The following is an 18809-nucleotide window of genomic DNA, read 5'->3' as shown; positions in this document are numbered from 1 at the left end:
CTATTAGCTTCTAAGACTTTTGGAAAGAATATGTCACTTTTTTTCCTTTACCTTCCAGAAAGCTATCTGCTTTAAGTACAAGAAGATTACAGCAAAAATATGAAGGCTTTCAAATAACAATGCTACTGTATTGGAATAGGGTCATGGCCAGTGATCCATCTGTTTCACACCAATATTTGCACAGCGTGTAAACGAATTGCAAATGATTAATTTAGGATGTAACACCACAGTGATGCAGAAGTCACAAGAGTGTATTTTAAAAGTCTTGTAGCTTCTGATGTTACATTACCAAATCTATGATAAATACATCTATTTCATTTCTAAGTGTGAACATTTCATAGGATGAAAAGTCTGGCAGATAAAGATCCTCACCATCATCTGAACACTCGAACTGGACTTCCTTTTCTGATATGACCAGTCAGAGAGAAAGGAAAAGAAGAAAATATGACTGGTTGGATTTATAGAATCAATGCATGGAGAACAGCATATTTGTTGTAGTTTGGCTGCTTGTTTTGAAAATGCCTAATCTGCAGAAATGGGAGAAATATTCTGCATACGAATAGAATCTCCTGTTTAAACAGGCATTGGAAAATGAATACATATTCTCCGTTCAGGATGCCCTATGAGAACAGATATGAGAAAGAATCCTGAATACCAGGCATAAACACCCCCACTCCCAGAATAATACCTGCAAATTGCTGGTAGTAACTATCATCAGCACTTCTGTTTAAACAGACCAATTCTGACAGAGACTATTACAGATCTGCAATAAAAATACTACTGAACCACCTGGATTGGAGCATATTACAGATACAGATATTTCTACTGAACTGTCCAACAGTGGAAAAAAAGCAGCCATTTTATTCCACTGGAAAGGATAGATTTTGGACACAGAGAAGTCTGAGATAGTCATTGGGGTTAATGGAAAAAGGAGTAGGGTATAATTCTCAGTACAGCAAATAATGTTCTGCAATAGGTCTTGGGAAGTGCATCGACCGGGTCCAGAAAAGAATCGTATTGAATTTGGCTGTTACTGAGTGGCTGGCTTAGGCTACCAATATGCCTATACATGAAATATTTAAACATATACGTATCACAAATTCAAAGAAAACATACAATGAGTTAGATACTTCAAATGTCAGATTTAAGAAAAGTAAATGCAAGAGTAAAAGCTTAAAGAATTGTTCTAATAAAGAGAAAGTTCCATAGAAATTACACTTCTGATAATAGCTGAAACATTTTATTTAACGCTAATAATCTTGGATTTTTTTCCTATTTTTCTGAAGCTAATTTTCAATTTATTACCTAAAACATTTTATATGGAAACAATCTCTCCTTGCACGGAATTCTAAGGCCACAAGCTCAGAAATTCTACATTATACAGGAAAGCTACAAACTTTTTCTATTTCTTACTAATATTGCTTACTCAATCTGAACGTGGTAGCTGGGATCTTAAAATGTATTACTTTCTGCCCAGACACACTGATTATTTCTGGCAGAATGTAGGTCAATGATCGGTAAACTTTGTGATAATTTTCTGAGAAATGGAATGTTAGTAACATAAAATGGCTGCTATTCAAAAATGGCTACATCATTAAAATGACTAGAAAGGGGTAATTAAATTAATTAATACATTAATTTATACATTGCCCCTTCCTAAGATAAGATTCTAAGCAGCTCACAATAAAAATCAAAACATATACAACTCTGAAACATTAAGAAACTCAACAAGTAAAACACATTATGTTGCCTTTGAACTAAGTAAAATAATTTCTCCCTGGCTCACCTACTTCTAGCTAAATATCACTTGCTGCCCCAAAGGCCAATTGGAAAAGTATTCTCTTAACTGTTTTCTGAAAAGACAACAGGGCAGTGGTGATACTATCCTCAAGAGTGAGTATTCACTATGTATGTGTGTGTGCAGGCGCTTGTGTATACACATATAGACTTCTTAATGAAGAACAGGGCCAGTTATATTAGTGCCCAAAGGAACAGAATTTAGAAGGTGATGTGCTAGTGAAAAATGAGTGAGAATATCATTAGCTGCCCTTGATATTTGTAACCTACCTTTACTCCATCAGGTTTCTTCAGTAAACTCTTGGCTGCTATAAATCAGAAGGAAAGAAACAGTGTCAATTGACTAATTCAACAAGAAAACCATGAAAAATATTTTTCTTTCTTTCTTTTTGCAAATTCCATTTATCATTATTTGTCATTTCACCCTTCCACTACCTCTTAGCAAAGTATTTCTATATTAGCGTGATATCTTTATTAAACAAACAACAATTATGAATCTTATAAAACTTTTTGAAGCTGTGGAGGGGTGATTTAGTTCCTACCAGGTACTGTGAAGTTTAAACGAGATTTTACCAAGTATCTAGCAGAATCCCTTGGATTGTTGATAAGAAAAAGCAAATTATGATTTTCCATGTTTGAAAATATAATATCCAGCTCTTACTCAGAACTATCACCATCTTGGTATGTGAAGTACACAAAAAGGGAGAAACAGACAAAGCTGGAGAAAATTATAGATCATATTTTTGTACCACATTACATTGTTGTTTGTTGATTTAAAAACTTTTCTGACTATAATTCCTTCCTTCTATCTAAAAGAAGGACACACTTATTACTCTTAGAGTACTATGTATGATAAACTATATCCACATTGCTTATAGATGAGTGGTAGAACAATCCTACTCATAGGTCAGAAAGAATTCCTGAAGCTGTGCAAGTGAAGAACTGAGGTAGAATGCTTTCACTGCCTCTCCTGCTTTTGCTTTGTGAAAAAAAAAAAAAATTACTCCTTAGTATACTCAATGGAAGAGAATTGAGATCAGAAAGAAATGAAAGGGCTTGAGCAAATTGAGATTTTTCAGAAGCTCATCTCCTTTCCTCCTCACCCTTACCGAATTCCAAGGTTTGGATTTCGTGATTTAGGAATTCTCAGCAGCAAAGACTAAAAAGGAGATGGGAAAAAGTATATCAAGTAACCTTTTGTCTCCCAAAATGGGACAAAGCAGCAAGAATCAAAGAAAACTGAATGGTGCGTGTTAATCCCTATTATCCTCTGACATGTCTTTGGAAGTTTTTTTTTTTTTTAAGGTTAAAGTTATACATTTAAGAATAATGAATGTATTTAATAAGCTTTTATACATTGCCTAGCCATTTGTTTTGTGTTTTGTGTTTTTTTTTTCCCAAGAGAAAACCAGATTTAGGGAGCTTGTGCAGAGATATGCCTTATTCTTCATTTGTAGTCACGTGTATCTTGTTGAAGTTATGTGAGAATAACATTAACAGATATATGGAAAATTAGTATTAATAAGATAGCAACCCAAATGTTGCTAGAATTTACACTATAGGTACCATCACTGCATTATAAATGACGTTTGTATAGCAATACATTTAACTGTTACGTGGAATAAGTAACTTTCCAAATTATAAATGCAAACGTATTTCTAAATTATATCAGACTACCAAAGAGAAATGCAGTCATCTTAATGAGAGTAAAGCATTACCCACAGCGCTATTAACTTCGGCTATGAACAGAAACATTTTATGGATAGGAATTCTGCTGTCATGATAGAAGATATTCTGTACATGTACTGTATCTGCATAAACAATTTGAAAACTGAGTTTGCACTTTATGAAATCTTTCTTTTGTGGCGGAAGGATTGTGCTGCCTGCGTAACTGGTAATTTAGGCTCAAACTATTTAAACTGGAGTAGGCAGTCCAAAAGTCCGCCCAGCAACAACAGGATGTCTGTTCCAGGTCCTACTATAAATGCATTTGATAGCATTGTTTAATTTTGTTTTCCATTGCGAAGTCCAATTTATGGGGCAAACTGTCACTGAAGCAAGCCTCCCTCCCCCTACTGCACTTTAGGAAGACTAACTACCTTTACTCACTGAAATATAATTATTCACTCACCTTTTAAAAATTGTTTTTAAGTTTTAATATTGTACTGTTTCCTGTTTTTGTGTTTTACATTTCTCACTTTTAAGATACTTTATTATTATTTTTTGTACATTGTCAAGAGCCATTAAGGAAATGGATGACATATACATTTTCTAAATCAATAAATCAGAAAATACATTGTGGGAAAATTATGCAAGCCCTGCCGCTTCAAGAACAGAACCACTAAGTTTTTACTTATCATGTTTGCCACAAGATTATATTAATGCAACTTACATTTCAAAAATAATATCAGTCTTCAATAATTGAAGCTGACTATTTGGCTGAAACAATGAGGCAACTTTCTTGCAATGTCATAGTAAAACACTATTTGAAGGATTGTGCTTTCAGTAGGAGTTGGTACATTAGGACTACACATGTCTAAACATAAAAAACAATGGATGGATACAAGTACAAATGAAATTAGTGACGACTTTACTAATTGCTAAGCTTGGTGAATCTGTAGCTTTTTAGTTTGGGTGTAATAAGCATATGCCTGATTACCTTTTGATAATTCTTTGGGTTATATTTGGCTGAATATTAGCAGGATCAAAATGAATTCATCCTTCTTCTGTAAGAACTGCATTTAAAACAACATTGTCTGATAGTGTACTAGAGCAATGGCTAAAATGCTGGGCGATTATATCAAACACAAAAGTCCAAGTCTAACTCAGCAATGAAAACTACAGACTTGCCTTTGAACCAGTGGTCATATGTTTCCCATCTCTGTAAACAAACTTTTATTACTGAAGGCATCTACACCAACCTTCTCCAGCCAAACTGATATAAACTTCCCAGAATTCCCATCCTGGCTGAGAATTCTTAGAGCTGCAGGTCAATATATCTGAAGGACATCTTATTGAGGAAGACTGATATTGGCAATGCATTCAAGTCTTTGCCTCCTCATTGTGTTAATCCTGATTAACTAAACTACTGTGTGCATGTTTCATACAAAATAGGAAACTGTGGTTAAATGTTAGTTTATTAATCAAATCCTATAATCCTATACTTTATATGAGTTTTAAGAACCTGATTCATAAAATATTAAAACTGGGCATCCTTTTCCAAGTCATGCTAAGAACATTGATATGGTATCTGAACATTTCCCCTTTATTATTTAAGAGAACAGCCTCCTTGCTAGTTCCCACAAGAGCCGTAACAGGTGGAGAGAGTCTCTGTTTTAGGAATGTGGAAGATAAACCTGATTGTTAAAGGGAAACAATCCAGATGCTGAGATTTCTGTAATCTTGTAATATTTCCTTTCAATAAATCTTGTTAAAAGAGCTCTGGAAGAAACTTATTTTCTTTGTAAGTGAGACCACTAAGAACTTGACACAGATAAAGCTAAAGAATTCTGAGGAAGAATGAAGTAATAGAAGCATGGGGGAAGGGAAATAATTATGTGCATCATGATGACTGGACTTAAATACTTGTTTCAGACATCACAACACATAATTGTGTCTTGTGTGCAATATCAAATGCACCTATTTTGATATCATTGTGGCTTATTATGGATGCCACAGAAGCTTCTGCTCAGATATCAAGCTATATTTTAGCAAACTGTAAAAAGTTCATCCAAACTGAGCAAGCCACTCTGAATACATGCTAGAGTAATAAAGTATAGAGTATAAAATTAATTATTTAATTTATGCCCTATTTTATACATGCTGGAGTATAAAGTAGAACACAAATTAAGTAATTAATTTTAAAAAGAAAGAAATGTTGATGTTTTCAGGATTACATATTTAATTAAAACTGGGGTATCAAAATGTGCACACCAGCAATCCAAACTAAAGTAATGAAGCTTAGCTATTTGAGGAAGATGCCAAAAATCCCCACGTTGACATCTTTTCAAAGCAATAAAAATTTTTGAAACATCACTTTTCCCCAAGGAAACGAGAAACACAGAAGGTGTATGCTGAATTATATTAAAATGAAATAGATGCTTCACACCATTCCAGTTTTCAAATATTCCTAATCACATGAGGAATTGGAAAAAAAAAAACTGCCTGGCATTTGTGCTTATTTTTCTTAATTAAAAGACTAGTACATTGAAAGCCCTACTGATTGGTAAGCACTCTAACTCAAAGAAATGGAAATGAGGCTGGAACTGGAAGTTATGGGAGCCATGCTGCTGCTATGACAAGAAGTGCCCCTAAGCTTCCTCATCATTCCGCCCCAATAATATCCAGGATTTTGAAACATGACATCCTGCTGTGAATTTCCGTGCTCACATAAGCACCAGCCAATTTAATGGAGGGAAAACTCAACATGATACTATGATGTAGTTCCTGTAACATCTAGTTCCATCCTAAAGCAGCATACAAAAGGCAACAACATCACATGGGTTGGAACAAGCATTTCTTAGGAGTTTGAAGGGAAAAAAAATCCTTTCAGCTTCTTAGGGGCTTACCTCACAAGAAACAAACATTCCACATTACAGGAAGAACCAAAAGGGAAAAAAATAAAACATTTTTATAAATACATTGAAATGCACAAAAATTACTAAAAGAAAAAAGGAACAGTAGCATGTCGTACATGACATGTACAAACAGAAAATGAATAAACTAAAATTAAATGCCCTCATGATGCCGCCTTTTCTTAAATTAACCACCATTCAATAGGTACCATGACAATACATTAACAAGAACAAAACAGGGTGAATGAAATAATTTATCTACAGTACTTTTTTGGTTAAGAGAAAAGTATAAAGCTAAATCAGGATACAAAATCACATATGATATAGTGAGTGGAACAGTGAGTGCTGAAAATGGTTAGATATGTATTATAATTCCTTTTACTAATAAGGAATTCTATTTGAAATTCCATCTAGAGTTAAGAAGAAATCGGTATTTCACAAACATTTCATTAGAATCAATGCAACCATCTTGGAACAGCTGTTCAGGAATCATTACAAAATTGTTCTGTGTCCAATAGATGTTCCTTAACTGTTAAGAAGGAATGAAAGAGCAGGGCTTCCTCTGACCATCAAAACAGGCAACACCAAATGATCACTTTAATGGCAAGTTTAAATTCCTCCTGCAAAATCATTAAATTTAAAGCGACAATAGAAGTTGAAGAGCATTCAGTTCTGCTCATATTTTCCTCACTTTTAAAAGAAAGTTATCACTTTTCCTGAGAAGCTATAGTCTTACTGAACAGCAGAGGATATATTTTACAAGACAGATTTCTTAATTTCTACTATTAGGAATATATTTAATTATTACATTTTAGGAGACGTATGCATTCTTAATTTTGCCTGGTTGTGTAACTTCTCTGAATAGAAAAGGCTGATAGATTGTACTCTGAAGATCTTCTAGACATGCAGACCCAATCCTCTCCCCATATGCTTTGAGATCATCGGAAGCAGTTCTGTATCAGCCTCTGCTTGGAATTCTTGGATGAAACAATGGAGTAGCATTGCCAAATGTTAGAAAACAAGATAGCAAACTTTCACTTGTAAGAAGTATAGCTCTCTGCCACTAATGGAATGGTAAAATGAATGAATAAAAAGGAATAAAATACAGTAAAACCTTGGTTTGCGAGAATCATTCATTCTGGAAACATGCTTGTAATCCAAAGCACTTGTATATCAAAGCGATCACCCACAATCCCGCAGCAAGACAGAGAACCACTGGCTCAGTTGTGATCATGTGACATTTGGTGTCACGTACTACTTGTATTGCAAGACATCGCTCATTTATCAAGTTAAAATTTATTAGAAATGTTTGCTCTTCTTGTGGAACACTCGCAGAACAAGTTACTTGCAATCCAAGGTTTTACTGTAAATTTGATCTTGATCCTGGTGTTCCAAATAACTGATATATTCATTATACAACTAGCTGGTACATATTTGTGCTTCTTTGGTATTCCATGGGAATCTATTATCACTGGGTGATTTAAAGTTTTCAGTTTTAATCTGTGTATTTTTTATGTTATCCATCAAAGTTAGTTTTCCAAAATGTGTGCACTTAGCTGTGTTTCACAGCTGTGGAAATATAAAATCTAAAGGAATACAGACAATAATGTATGCTGTATTCCACATTTTCTAAAGTCTCTATTAACAAAGGGAAGGAAAAAAAAGAGGAGCAAGAAAGCTAGATATCTGAGCAAATGATGACTGTAGGATTTTGAAAATAATTTGATTATGGAATGACATTCAATTTTCTGCATTTTATTTCCACTGGGTATCGTCTTTCAAAGTTGGCTTTTTAAATTATAATTGTACTTAGTTTTGTTTTTATAATCTGATTATAGAATACCAACCCAAAGTGGCAGTTTAGTCCTCCCACCTATTTGACTATATATCATATAAATAGACAAGTAGATAATAAACAAGTAGATAAATAAATTCTTATTTTGTAAGCTGCCCAGAGTCCACTGGAGTGGGTGACTATATCAAATAATAATAATAATAATAATAATAATAATTATTATTATTATTATTATTATTATTCCCAAAACATCTGGAGTACCACTTGAAGACTATCGGTGTTGACAAAATCACCATCAGTCAATTGCAAAGGGCAGCTTTACTTGGAACAGCTTACATCCTTTAACCCCATCAAACAACAACCTTTGCCTAACCCAGCTCCTTGGGAAGGACTCGGTAAGTGGATAAAAATGCCAAATCGAGTCTAAACATCTGGCTGAGTGTGAAACCAACAATATTAATACATTACCTAGAACAATCTTTGCTAATCTACTGTCAGTTCTCATGCTACCTGGAAAAATCTTATCTAGAACAATATTAGTAAACTATCAGAAGCATTTCAAAATTTCAGCCAGAGGCCTTCTGCTCAAATTATATTGTTGGCATAATAAAGAGATGATCTATGGAAGAAATTTAATATACCCAACATAAGAGTCTAGCAGACAAATGTCATACATTTTGAACAAGCAGTTTTTCATGGTATATATGCCAAGGATGTCATCTACTACAGCAGGATTGGTCTGAATATTGAAGAAAAATGTTTCTTATATTGTACCCAACTACTCCTCCAGACACATTTAAAAGGAAAATGTAACCCAACAATTGACAACAATGTTTTAATAAACTCTGCCAATAATTACTTCTAGAGTTATATTTCAATACCAACATAAAAGAGAATTTAGGAAAGCGGGTATGCTGTGAATCTAATGTTTGCATATTTTAACAAATGCTTTCAGGTCTTTTAGAATTTTCAGCTAGAATATAAAAAGAAGTTAGAAAGAACATTGTAGAAAGGATGAAATGACAAAAGGGAACCACTTAGAATTTTCATCCTGTTCCACCTGTACTGGGACGATGCCTAACAAAAAATAAATATATTTGGCAAAACAAATGAACAAAATAGTATGTGAACAAATTGAAGATTTTTTAATATATTCCATGAACGCATATCAACAGCTAACAATACAGAGGCATAGAAGTGAACTGCACGTACCTGAGAAATTTCTTGTAGCCAACATTGTTGTTAAAATGGCTCCCTGAAAAGACACAATCCAGCATATGCCAATATTTTAGAAGATAAAACCATATCATTTTAATATCAAAATACAGAATTTAACCCTAAATATGCTAACGGTTCATCTTAATATATAGTATTCATAAACAGTGGTATAATATATATTAAACTGTATTTTTCTTCTGATGTTTGTTGAGTTTTTGCTCTAAAAATATAATATAAGTATGTGTTAAGTTGTATTCCCTGTTAAAAAGATAAATACTTGGTACTTTTTTGAAAAAAAAAAGAAAGCACTACAATTTTATGTTAAAAAGGGAGATAGGTGTGCATTTATTTTCAGTTTCACATGTGAACACAAAATTCCCTCCACCCGTCTTATGCACACATACATGCACACATACAGACCCACACAGAAAAGAGAGGAAATGGAATATTGAAACAGAGACAGAAATCTCCCTAGGGCTTAAAACAAGTGTAGTTTTAGATAACTCGTATCTGCTATATTATTTTCAGTATCTGGGAATGCTGTACTTCCAAACAGAGAGCAAGAAACTGCACCAATGAACTGGGAAGCTGGCTTTATTTTATTAGTCTGCGTACTAAGACAAAAAAAGTACTGACACCAAATTCTGCAACAATGCAACATAAAATCTGCACAAAGAAGAAGAAGAACAAAAACCAATGTACAATTGATTTGTATGGATTTGTTAGAATACATTTTCGGGAATGCTATTTTCCCAACCAGCTATTTAAAAAACAATAAAGGAAACAAAGGGGTCCATGAAAAACTTGCTTTCTTACCTTAAGTTTCCTTCTTGCATTGAACTTCTTCAAACAATCTACAGTCTCCTGCCTGTGCATCATAGAAGCAACAGTAGAACGTTGCTGAAAGACAAGAACAGAGTTTATGTTTCAAGGCATGCAGCTGTATCTACACTGTTATTTAATATTAGTCTTCCATATTAAATGTTTTTTGGAGATGCACCCAGAAATCAGTGACAATTCAAGAGTTCCTAGTCAGAATAACCATGTTCTTTCCCATCATTTAAAATTAACTTGATTCATGTTGCCATTAAATAAAGCAATGTATTAGATTACCAAAAGGGACCTTCTGATCTCTGAACTCTTTTTCTCTTCAAGATGATCACAAATTAGTATTCATATCATGCTTTTATACCCTCTGCTTTGCAGGGTTAATTTAGTTCCGTAATTAAAAGTACAGGTAGTCCTCATTTAGTGACCACAGTTGGGCCTGGCAACTTGGTCATTAAGTGAAGCAGTCACTAAGTGAAAATGCAACTGTGCTTATGATCTTACTTTAGCTTTCCTTTGCTTTAAAGACCTGCAAAGGTCATAAATGAGAGGATTGGTGATAAATTTACTTTTTCATCACTGTGGTCACTAAATGAGGCAGTTGCTAAATGAGGACTACTTATAACTGTATCTTGCATGACTCTTTAACAGAAATTTCATGTATTGGCACTACAGAACTCCAATACTCTGCGAGAGCAAAGGAAGTCACCTCTATGCTTTAATATCTGTATGTTTGAGTCTCAGCTACAATACTGAGGTAAGGTTTTACAGAAGGAAATTAATAAACTGCAAAATAGTAAAATGGATACCCAGGGGCAGTAACTAAATACCCAACCTTGCCCCCAACCAGACAACTGCTAGACAGAACAGAATTAATAAAATAAATAAAGTAAATACTGCTTACACAGATCCAGGGGTGTTTGAGGGCCTCTGATGCATTGATACGTTTGGCAGGATTGATTGTAAGCATTTTGTTGATAAGATCTTTTGCTTCTGGGGTCACCGTATCCCATTCTGGGGAAGGAAACTTGAAGAACACATATTCATGTAAAATCAAACAGATACAACAACCCAGGTGGCAGTGAACTATTTTTCATCTTTAATTTGTGAACTACCTCAAAAATACTTTTGATCAAACACCAACTAAATAACTATGTCTTTTAGCCATCTTGCTATATTTTAAGAAAATAAAAGATATGTAAAAATCATCTCAGACTGAACTGGGGCTGCAGCATTTGCAGGGATCTTTACTCCTTGAAAACAAAGCAAGGATCGTTTTGCCTCTTTTCTAGGCAATAAATCATTTTGTGAAGAGCTTGAGGTGGTCTTAACTTGGGTTGGTGGCTGATGGGACTTTTCTCTCTCTCTCTCTGCTTTAAAAGTCTCTACTCATATTTGAAGTAGCACAAGAGTTTTTCTCCACATTCTCCTTTCTTCTTTCTCACAACATCACTTGACAAGGAGTGTGGAATGGTCCCCTGAATATTGCGTGATCAGCTGATCACTGTAAAAAAGAAGTAAGAAAAAATTGGATGTACTGCCATATGTAACGAAAGAAAGATTTAAAAAAAATGATAAAAAGAAAAAAAGTCGCTGGCCACTGACCAAATATGGTAACCTCCCCTCCCTTCCCATGAACTTGAAGTAGAATTTGTACTCCTTTTTTCCTCATTCACTTCACTCTGAATTCCTCCTGCTCTCACAAATTGAGCAACTGAAAACCAGGTGAATGGTTCAGCACAGCACTAATAAAAACAAATTAATTAGTATTGAACTGAGACACAGAAAACCTGAGTCAAATCTAGATAAAAGAAAACTAAATTGTATGAGAGATGAAGAAAGGGAATAGTGGTAAATAGGTTCCAATAACCTTCCACATAGTTGGGAAAGATAATCTACTCCTGAATTGACCATTGCATGCCACTGATACTTGCCTGTTGATTATGGAAAGCAATCACATACATTTCAGCATAGGTGAAGCCTGCAAGACTGATTGTCCTTCTGAAAGCAGGCTATTATTTTATGAAAAGCAATTTGTAAGATGGACTCCTCAAGATAGCAAGAAAGATAATCATGCTGTAGAAGAGACATTTGTCTATTTGAAAATACATTCCAACAGGCATCAGTGCCTAACAGGAAGGGTTGGCAGGGGGGAAACTCTCATCATTTTTTAAAATGACTCTTGTGGCTGCAATTGCTGGACTTGAAAATTATGAGCAGTGAGAAAATAGGATGGAAACATCGTAGGCGGTACCAGTTCCTCACGGTTCATTTCACATTTTTCTGCCCCAGATGTACATACGCAAATTTGCAAATAAATCAAGACAGATTACAGGTGTGGGAATCTGTAACAAACCTAACTATAAGGTAAGGAAACACTGCTTGCCCTAATAAAGAAAGAAGCTATGGTCAAGGAGTGATGTGTGTCAGGGATGGGTACAATAGGGTGGCAGAAGAAAATAAATACAGAAAATATTTATTTACATCAGCATCATTGGGCACCTTCCAGCTCTCTTGGACTACACCTCCCATTAACTGTGATTGGCATGATGAGAGCTGTAGTCCAACAGAGCTGGAGGGCAGTGGGTTAGAGCAACAGAATCCTAGAGTTGGGAGAGGTCATTTTAAACCATCTAATTCAACCCCCTGATCAAGAAAGGAATCCAAATAAAGCATCATCAAAAGATGACTGTCTTGCTTTTACTTGAACATATACATCAAAGGGGAACCAGTAAATCTATGGAAGCTGTAGAAGCCTGATTTTAAAACATAAGAGCTCTGTTAGATCAGCCAGGGGCCTATGTGGTCCAGCATGCGTTACACAGCATGTGTTACACAGTGGCAAACCAACTCCATTCAGGCAACCCACAAGCACTGACAGGAGGGTGACAGACCTCAACGGTAATTCCTTAGTAGTTGATATTTAAGGTTTGCTGCCTGGAAGATTAATAGCCATGAATTTGTCTAGTCATTTCTTAAAAATTGTGGCTGTCTCTCTTTTTTTGAGGGGGGGGTGCCTTCAAGTCAGTGGTGACTCCTGGCGACTGCCTGGACGAGTTCCTGCAGCTTTCTTGGCAAGTTTTCAGAAGTGGCTTGCCATTGCCCTCTTCCTACAGCTAAGAGAGATTGACTGGCCCAAGGTCACCCAGCTGGCTTTGTACCTAAGATGGGACTAGAACTTACGGTCTCCTGGTTTTTAACCTAGTGCCTTAACTGTTACACCAAACTGGCTCTTGGCTATCTCTATACCTGATTCCAAAATATAACTATGGCTATGTAGAGATTTATGTGAGAAATTATTTATTTATTGTTTCTGAAATAGATTTGTGACTTTGCTTTTAAAAGAAATCAAACTACATTACTACACAGGATATGCCATATTGAAGTTTCCTTACACATGCCAGTCATCATGCATCCATTACTCTTACCACGTCTCTTTAAAGCACATACTGTAAATACTCACAGTTATTTGAGTATTAAATGGTAATAGAAAATACAATAAAGGAAAAATTCAGTCACCAGAATAACTTCAGAGGTGGGGAGGGAAGTAAGAGAACGGCAGAAACACAAATACTTAATTGTGTTGTTTTAGGTGATAGTAAACCATTATGATAAAAACAAACAGAAATTGAAGCATAGGTTACTTACATCATAAGCACCAGCTTTGATCTGCTGATAGAGTCTATGTTGATCTTCATCCCAAAAAGGAGGGTATCCCACCAAGAGAATATAGAGAATAACACCTGCAAAGTTCCCAATGGTTTTAAACTAAGCAATGAGTCAAAGTAACAAACATAAAGATTAACTGAAGGAGATGGTACACAGGAAATCCATAATGAGATCTCCTGGCTTTTGGGGCATATGGACACTAATTCTAATCACAACAGCAAGCTGAGGAAAGAACAGCAGCAGTTTCTTTCACTGAACCTTCTTTTCCTGAGGGCATGCTACGGACTCTCTGCGAGAGAATTTCATCTGACGGGGTCCAGGAGGCGAGCCTTCTCTGCAGCAGCCCCTGCCCTTTGGAACACTTTTCCCCCAGAAGTGAGGTTGGCCCCCTCCCTTTTAGATTTCAGAAAAAAATTGAAGACCTGGTTTTGTCATCATGCATGGGGTGGGGATGGGAATAGCCAGTTTTGGGGTTGGGTGGTTCCCTAGTCTTACCTTTGACTGATATTATCTGGTCACAGGCTGAAATAATATCACCATCTCTTGGATTTTATTGTATTTAATAATTGTATTTTATATTTGTATTATTTATGCTTTTACTGATTTTAAATTGTTTTGTTGTGAACTGCCCAGAGTCCCTCCTTGTGGGGGAGTTGGGTGGTGATATAAATTTGACATATGAATGAATGAATGAATGAATGAATGAATGAATGAATGAATGAATGAATGAATGAAGCCAAATACAGGTACATAGAAGCTCCATGAGCATCTTTGCCAGAGAAATTAGGGGCAGACTTGAATTTCAGATCTATGAGAAATGGAAGAGGGAAACTATTAGTATGGCACTGGTGGCACAGAGGTGAACTAAACCTTTTCTGCAGAAATAGTTTCCTTCAACTGTTTTTTTTTCCCTGTAGAGCTTTAATTTCCCTTTACCCAGCTGGGAAAACCCCAAATACATTTTTGCAGTTTAGCAACAGCTGAGCTCTTTTCCTTTACCTATTGAAGTTGCTTTTTAAATCTGTTCTATCTTTTTTACAGCCATCCAGCATAATCAGGACTGGATTATGATTGAGTTGCACCCAGAATTATAATGGGATTGCTGAAAACAATCAGTGGTATTTCTGTTTACAGCCCAAAAGGAAAGCCTGCAAATATGTAGAAAGCACTTATATGAAGAACATTATATGTACGGTCTGAAATGGTGCTCAAGATTGGAACGAGCAACAGTTGGGTTTACCAATTTTCACACGTATAAAAGAAGGATAGAGATTATATGAATGGCCTAGTCCAACTGTCACATTTACACATGTTGATGTCCGCAAAGAGAAAGCTTATGTGCAAACAAGTGTGTACATCTAGACTGCTATTAGTGTCATGCAATTAGAAGCCACGTGATTGTAATTTGCACACTGGAAAAACTACAGAGAATATAATCACTTGGGAAGACAATGTTACCTGTCTTTCCTTGAAAGGGGTTAGCAGGTACTAATTAAAAATCTCATGATCTTATAACCTCTATTCCCCAAAATAATCTCACCTGAAATTTTGTAAGGTTGACAACTGTCTGACCCCACATCTTGAAATATTTGTGCACAAAATGAGAGATTTGGCAACCATTTACTTTATTATTTCATTTTAATTTGGAGGGATTCATGAACGCTGTCTAGAAGTATCATGGATGCCTTGATATCTTCAGGTCATATTGCTGATCCTTGTTTTAGACAAATGGAAGCAGTAACAGACTTCATTTATTTGGGCTCCAAGATCACCGCAGACGGAGACTGCAGCCATGAAATTAAAAGACGCTTGCTCCTTGGGAGGAAAGCTATGGCAAGCCTAGATAGCATATTAAAAAGCAGAGACGTCACCTTGCCGACAAAGATCCGCATAGTCAAAGCTATGGTTTTTCCAGTAGTAATGTATGGCTGTGAGAGCTGGGCCATAAAGAAGGCTGAGCGCCGAAGAATTGATGCCTTTGAACTGTGGTGCTGGAGAAGACTCTTGAGAGTCCCCTGGACTGCTAGGAGGTCAAACCAGTCAATCTTAAAGGAAATCAACCCTGATTGCTCATTGGAAGGATCGATAATGAAGCTCAAGCTCAGATACTTTGGTCACCTAATGCGAAGAGAGATCTCTTTGGAGAAGACCCTGATGCTGGGAAAGATTGAAGGCAAAAGGAGAAGAGGACGGCAGAGGATGAGATGGTTAGATAGCATCACTGAAGCAATGAGCATGAAACTGAGCAAACTCAGGGAAGCAGTGAAGGACAGGAAGGCCTGGCGCAATATGGTTCATGGGGTCACGAAGAGTCGGACACGACTTAACGACTAAACAACAACAACATGCTCACTGAATTTGTAAGCTGCAGTTCTAACTAAATTTTAGCTTTTTAAATGTAAAGCATCTTTAGTGGGAAATTTTGAACACAATTTATTTATAATTTGATATTATAAAAACTAATGAAACACAAATGTAATATAAATTAATCAATGTATATAGCAACAACTTTTGTAGTTACAATTTTACTATTTTTATCTTGTTCTTTCATTCTGATAGAATGTGATTATTTTCAAGTTAAGGTGAGAACTGAAGCTGGATATACATAAGGCCACTAAATTTGCAACTGGCCAGTGCTTTTTGATAGAAACTGATATATTAATCATTTTGTATTCAGTGAATAATAATGCAGTGTTGTTTATTAGCGTGTGTTGCTGGAGTCTGAGCTCATCCAGATGATCCAAGGGTTATGTCAAATTTCACACAGCTGGGGAAGATCAAAAAAGCAAACACTATAAATATTTCAACGAGATATCTCCTCCGCTGAGGAGATGGGCGGCATATAAATTAAATAATTAAATAATTAATTGAATAAATAAATGTTTTGCTGCTATTTTTGAGGGTGCCTTTGAGTCAGTGTTCACTCCTGGCGCTGCCTGGACAAGTCCATGCAGTTTTCTTGGCAAGATTTTTGGAAGTGGTTTGCCACTGCCTTCCTCCTATGGCTGAGAAAGAGTGACTAGCCCACAGTCATCCAGTTGGCTTTGTGTCTAAGGTGGAAGTAGAACTCATGGTCTCCTGGTTTCTAGCCTGATGCATTAACCACCACACCAAACCGCTTCTTCTTTAATACTAGTCCCGGATAAACACAGAATTATGGAAATTGTAAGAGGACTTTCCAACCCTCATTTATAGTGAGTTAAGGCAAACTCTCTTTGAATGATTTGAAACCCTTCTTCCCAATTTCTTCCTATATGGGTTCAGTTGCCATTTGAAAGATAAGCTGTCAGCTGATGGGCCCACTATGCCTTGATTATGTCTATTCCCCCCTTCCATTCCTTTCCCAGCCTCTCCACAATCTCTTATGGGTTGCCAACATTCTCATGATGATAGAAAGTAAAATGGAAAAGAAAGCATAATTATGAAATATATATTTTAAAAATGTACAGAGAAGTACACTAGAGCAGAGTGTTTTAGGGAAAGCAATGCACTCCAGCCTTACCCCCTCTTTCAACAAAAAGCACCCCCCCCGAATCATAACTAGCTTACCACATGCCCACATGTCTACTGGCTTCCCATAGGGATCTTTTCGTAGCACCTCAGGGGAAAGGTATCCTGGGGTACCAGCGAAGCCTGAAAAGAAAGTATGCTTATTGGAAATGGAAAGCATCCAGTCAGAATAACAGGTATTTCTAAAACCCCTTTTAAAGTATCTATGTTTAGGCTATATCATCACCACCTACTACAACTTAGCTTTGTCCATCTGTGTATCTTTTCTGTAATAGAGACATTTGTGAATTACTTCCATAAACCTACTATGGGCTTTCATCTGTGGAGGAGCAAGTCCATTCGTACAGAAGCACAACTATTCTGTTCCTTTATCAATATGCCTTTCTCTCTCTCTCCCCCTCTCTCTTTTCACCACTTCATCTTGTTTTATGCTCTAGGGATTTAGCTGGGCTTTGAATATTTTGGAAAACCAAAAAGGACAACCAATTTATGATTTCCTGATCCAATAGTAAAGAATACCTCTGGCATAACTGCACAACTTTTAATATACCCATCATTTGAATCTTTCTATATTTTGTAGGACTTTCACTTTTAACTTGTGTATACACAGTTTTCAAGACAACTTTCTCAAAGTCTTTTTATGCAAGCTTTTTAAAAATATGTTTCTCCAATGTAAGCTTATTTTAAAATATAGTTACAGATAATAGTCATTTTTGCTCTTTATATGCAACTTTCAGAAATATAATTTTTTATTTCATGCATTTTATGCTTTTAATTTGCAGGGGGTTAATGTAGATTTCTGACTGGAGAAAAATGGTTCAATAGTACAGTGTCAATTCAGGCACCTTTTGCAAATCTGTAGTAGATTTCTTTAATGTCCCACTTGCAGGGACACTAATTTAATATGGTGTAGGGATGGCAGGATAAACAGGGAAGAGTACTAAAAATTGAAAATGTTTTCTTACCAAACCAGGCCTGTTGTTCACCTTGAACTTCAATTGCTAATCCAAAATCTGCCAGTTTTACAGCTGCTCCTTTTGACTTGCTTGCTAGAAGCAAGTTCTCAGGCTTTACGTGGGGGGGGGGGGAGGAGGAAAAAAAGAAAGTAGAAGATAAGTCAATACTTCTAACTCAGTACTTACTTTATATAGATTAAGTTGGAGGCAGGGACAACACACTTTTCCTGTTTTCAAAGATAAGCAATAAAAGTTTGATTCTGAGAATTTTTAAGTGGATCCCTAATCCACAATTTATTTAGAGTAAGGCTGTTTTCTTGTGCTACACATTTAAAAGCTCTGTTTTCTATAGAAACCCAGCATCAGCAGCACAGACCGACAAGCCTCTAAGACTGGTCTATCAAGCTTCTACAACTTTTGTTTGAGAATCTGAAGTTTTTCTCAATAACAGGATTATTAACC

General features: G+C 35.9%; 1 protein-coding gene across 11 annotated transcripts in view; it reads right to left on the bottom strand.

Annotated features, from left to right (window-relative positions):
- CAMK2D (calcium/calmodulin dependent protein kinase II delta) overlaps positions 1-18809 on the bottom strand; it is a 142902-nt gene that overhangs the window by 33478 nt on the left and 90615 nt on the right. For 6 of the 11 annotated variants that reach the window (XM_088132935.1, XM_088132930.1, XM_088132936.1 and 3 more), the window contains exons 7-13: positions 18357-18459; positions 17431-17514; positions 13861-13955; positions 11117-11239; positions 10201-10284; positions 9379-9421; positions 2068-2105 (exon numbers count right to left, since the gene is read on the bottom strand). In XM_088132935.1, the coding sequence (XP_087989061.1) occupies positions 2068-2105; positions 9379-9421; positions 10201-10284; positions 11117-11239; positions 13861-13955; positions 17431-17514; positions 18357-18459 (570 nt within the window). Of the gene's footprint in view, positions 1-372; positions 406-2067; positions 2106-9378; positions 9422-10200; positions 10285-11116; positions 11240-13860; positions 13956-17430; positions 17515-18356; positions 18460-18809 lie in introns of all 11 variants that reach the window. The other 5 variants (XM_088132937.1, XM_088132928.1, XM_088132932.1 and 2 more) reach the window with 1 other exon arrangement.

Source organism: Python bivittatus, unplaced genomic scaffold (genome assembly GCF_059951505.1).
Source record: "Python bivittatus isolate LINGU-HERP-01145 unplaced genomic scaffold, Pbiv_v1 ctg000070_np1212, whole genome shotgun sequence".
Lineage (NCBI taxonomy): Eukaryota > Metazoa > Chordata > Lepidosauria > Squamata > Pythonidae > Python > Python bivittatus.
Note: the sequence above shows the minus strand (reverse complement) of the source record. Positions and strands in the feature narration are given on the sequence as shown.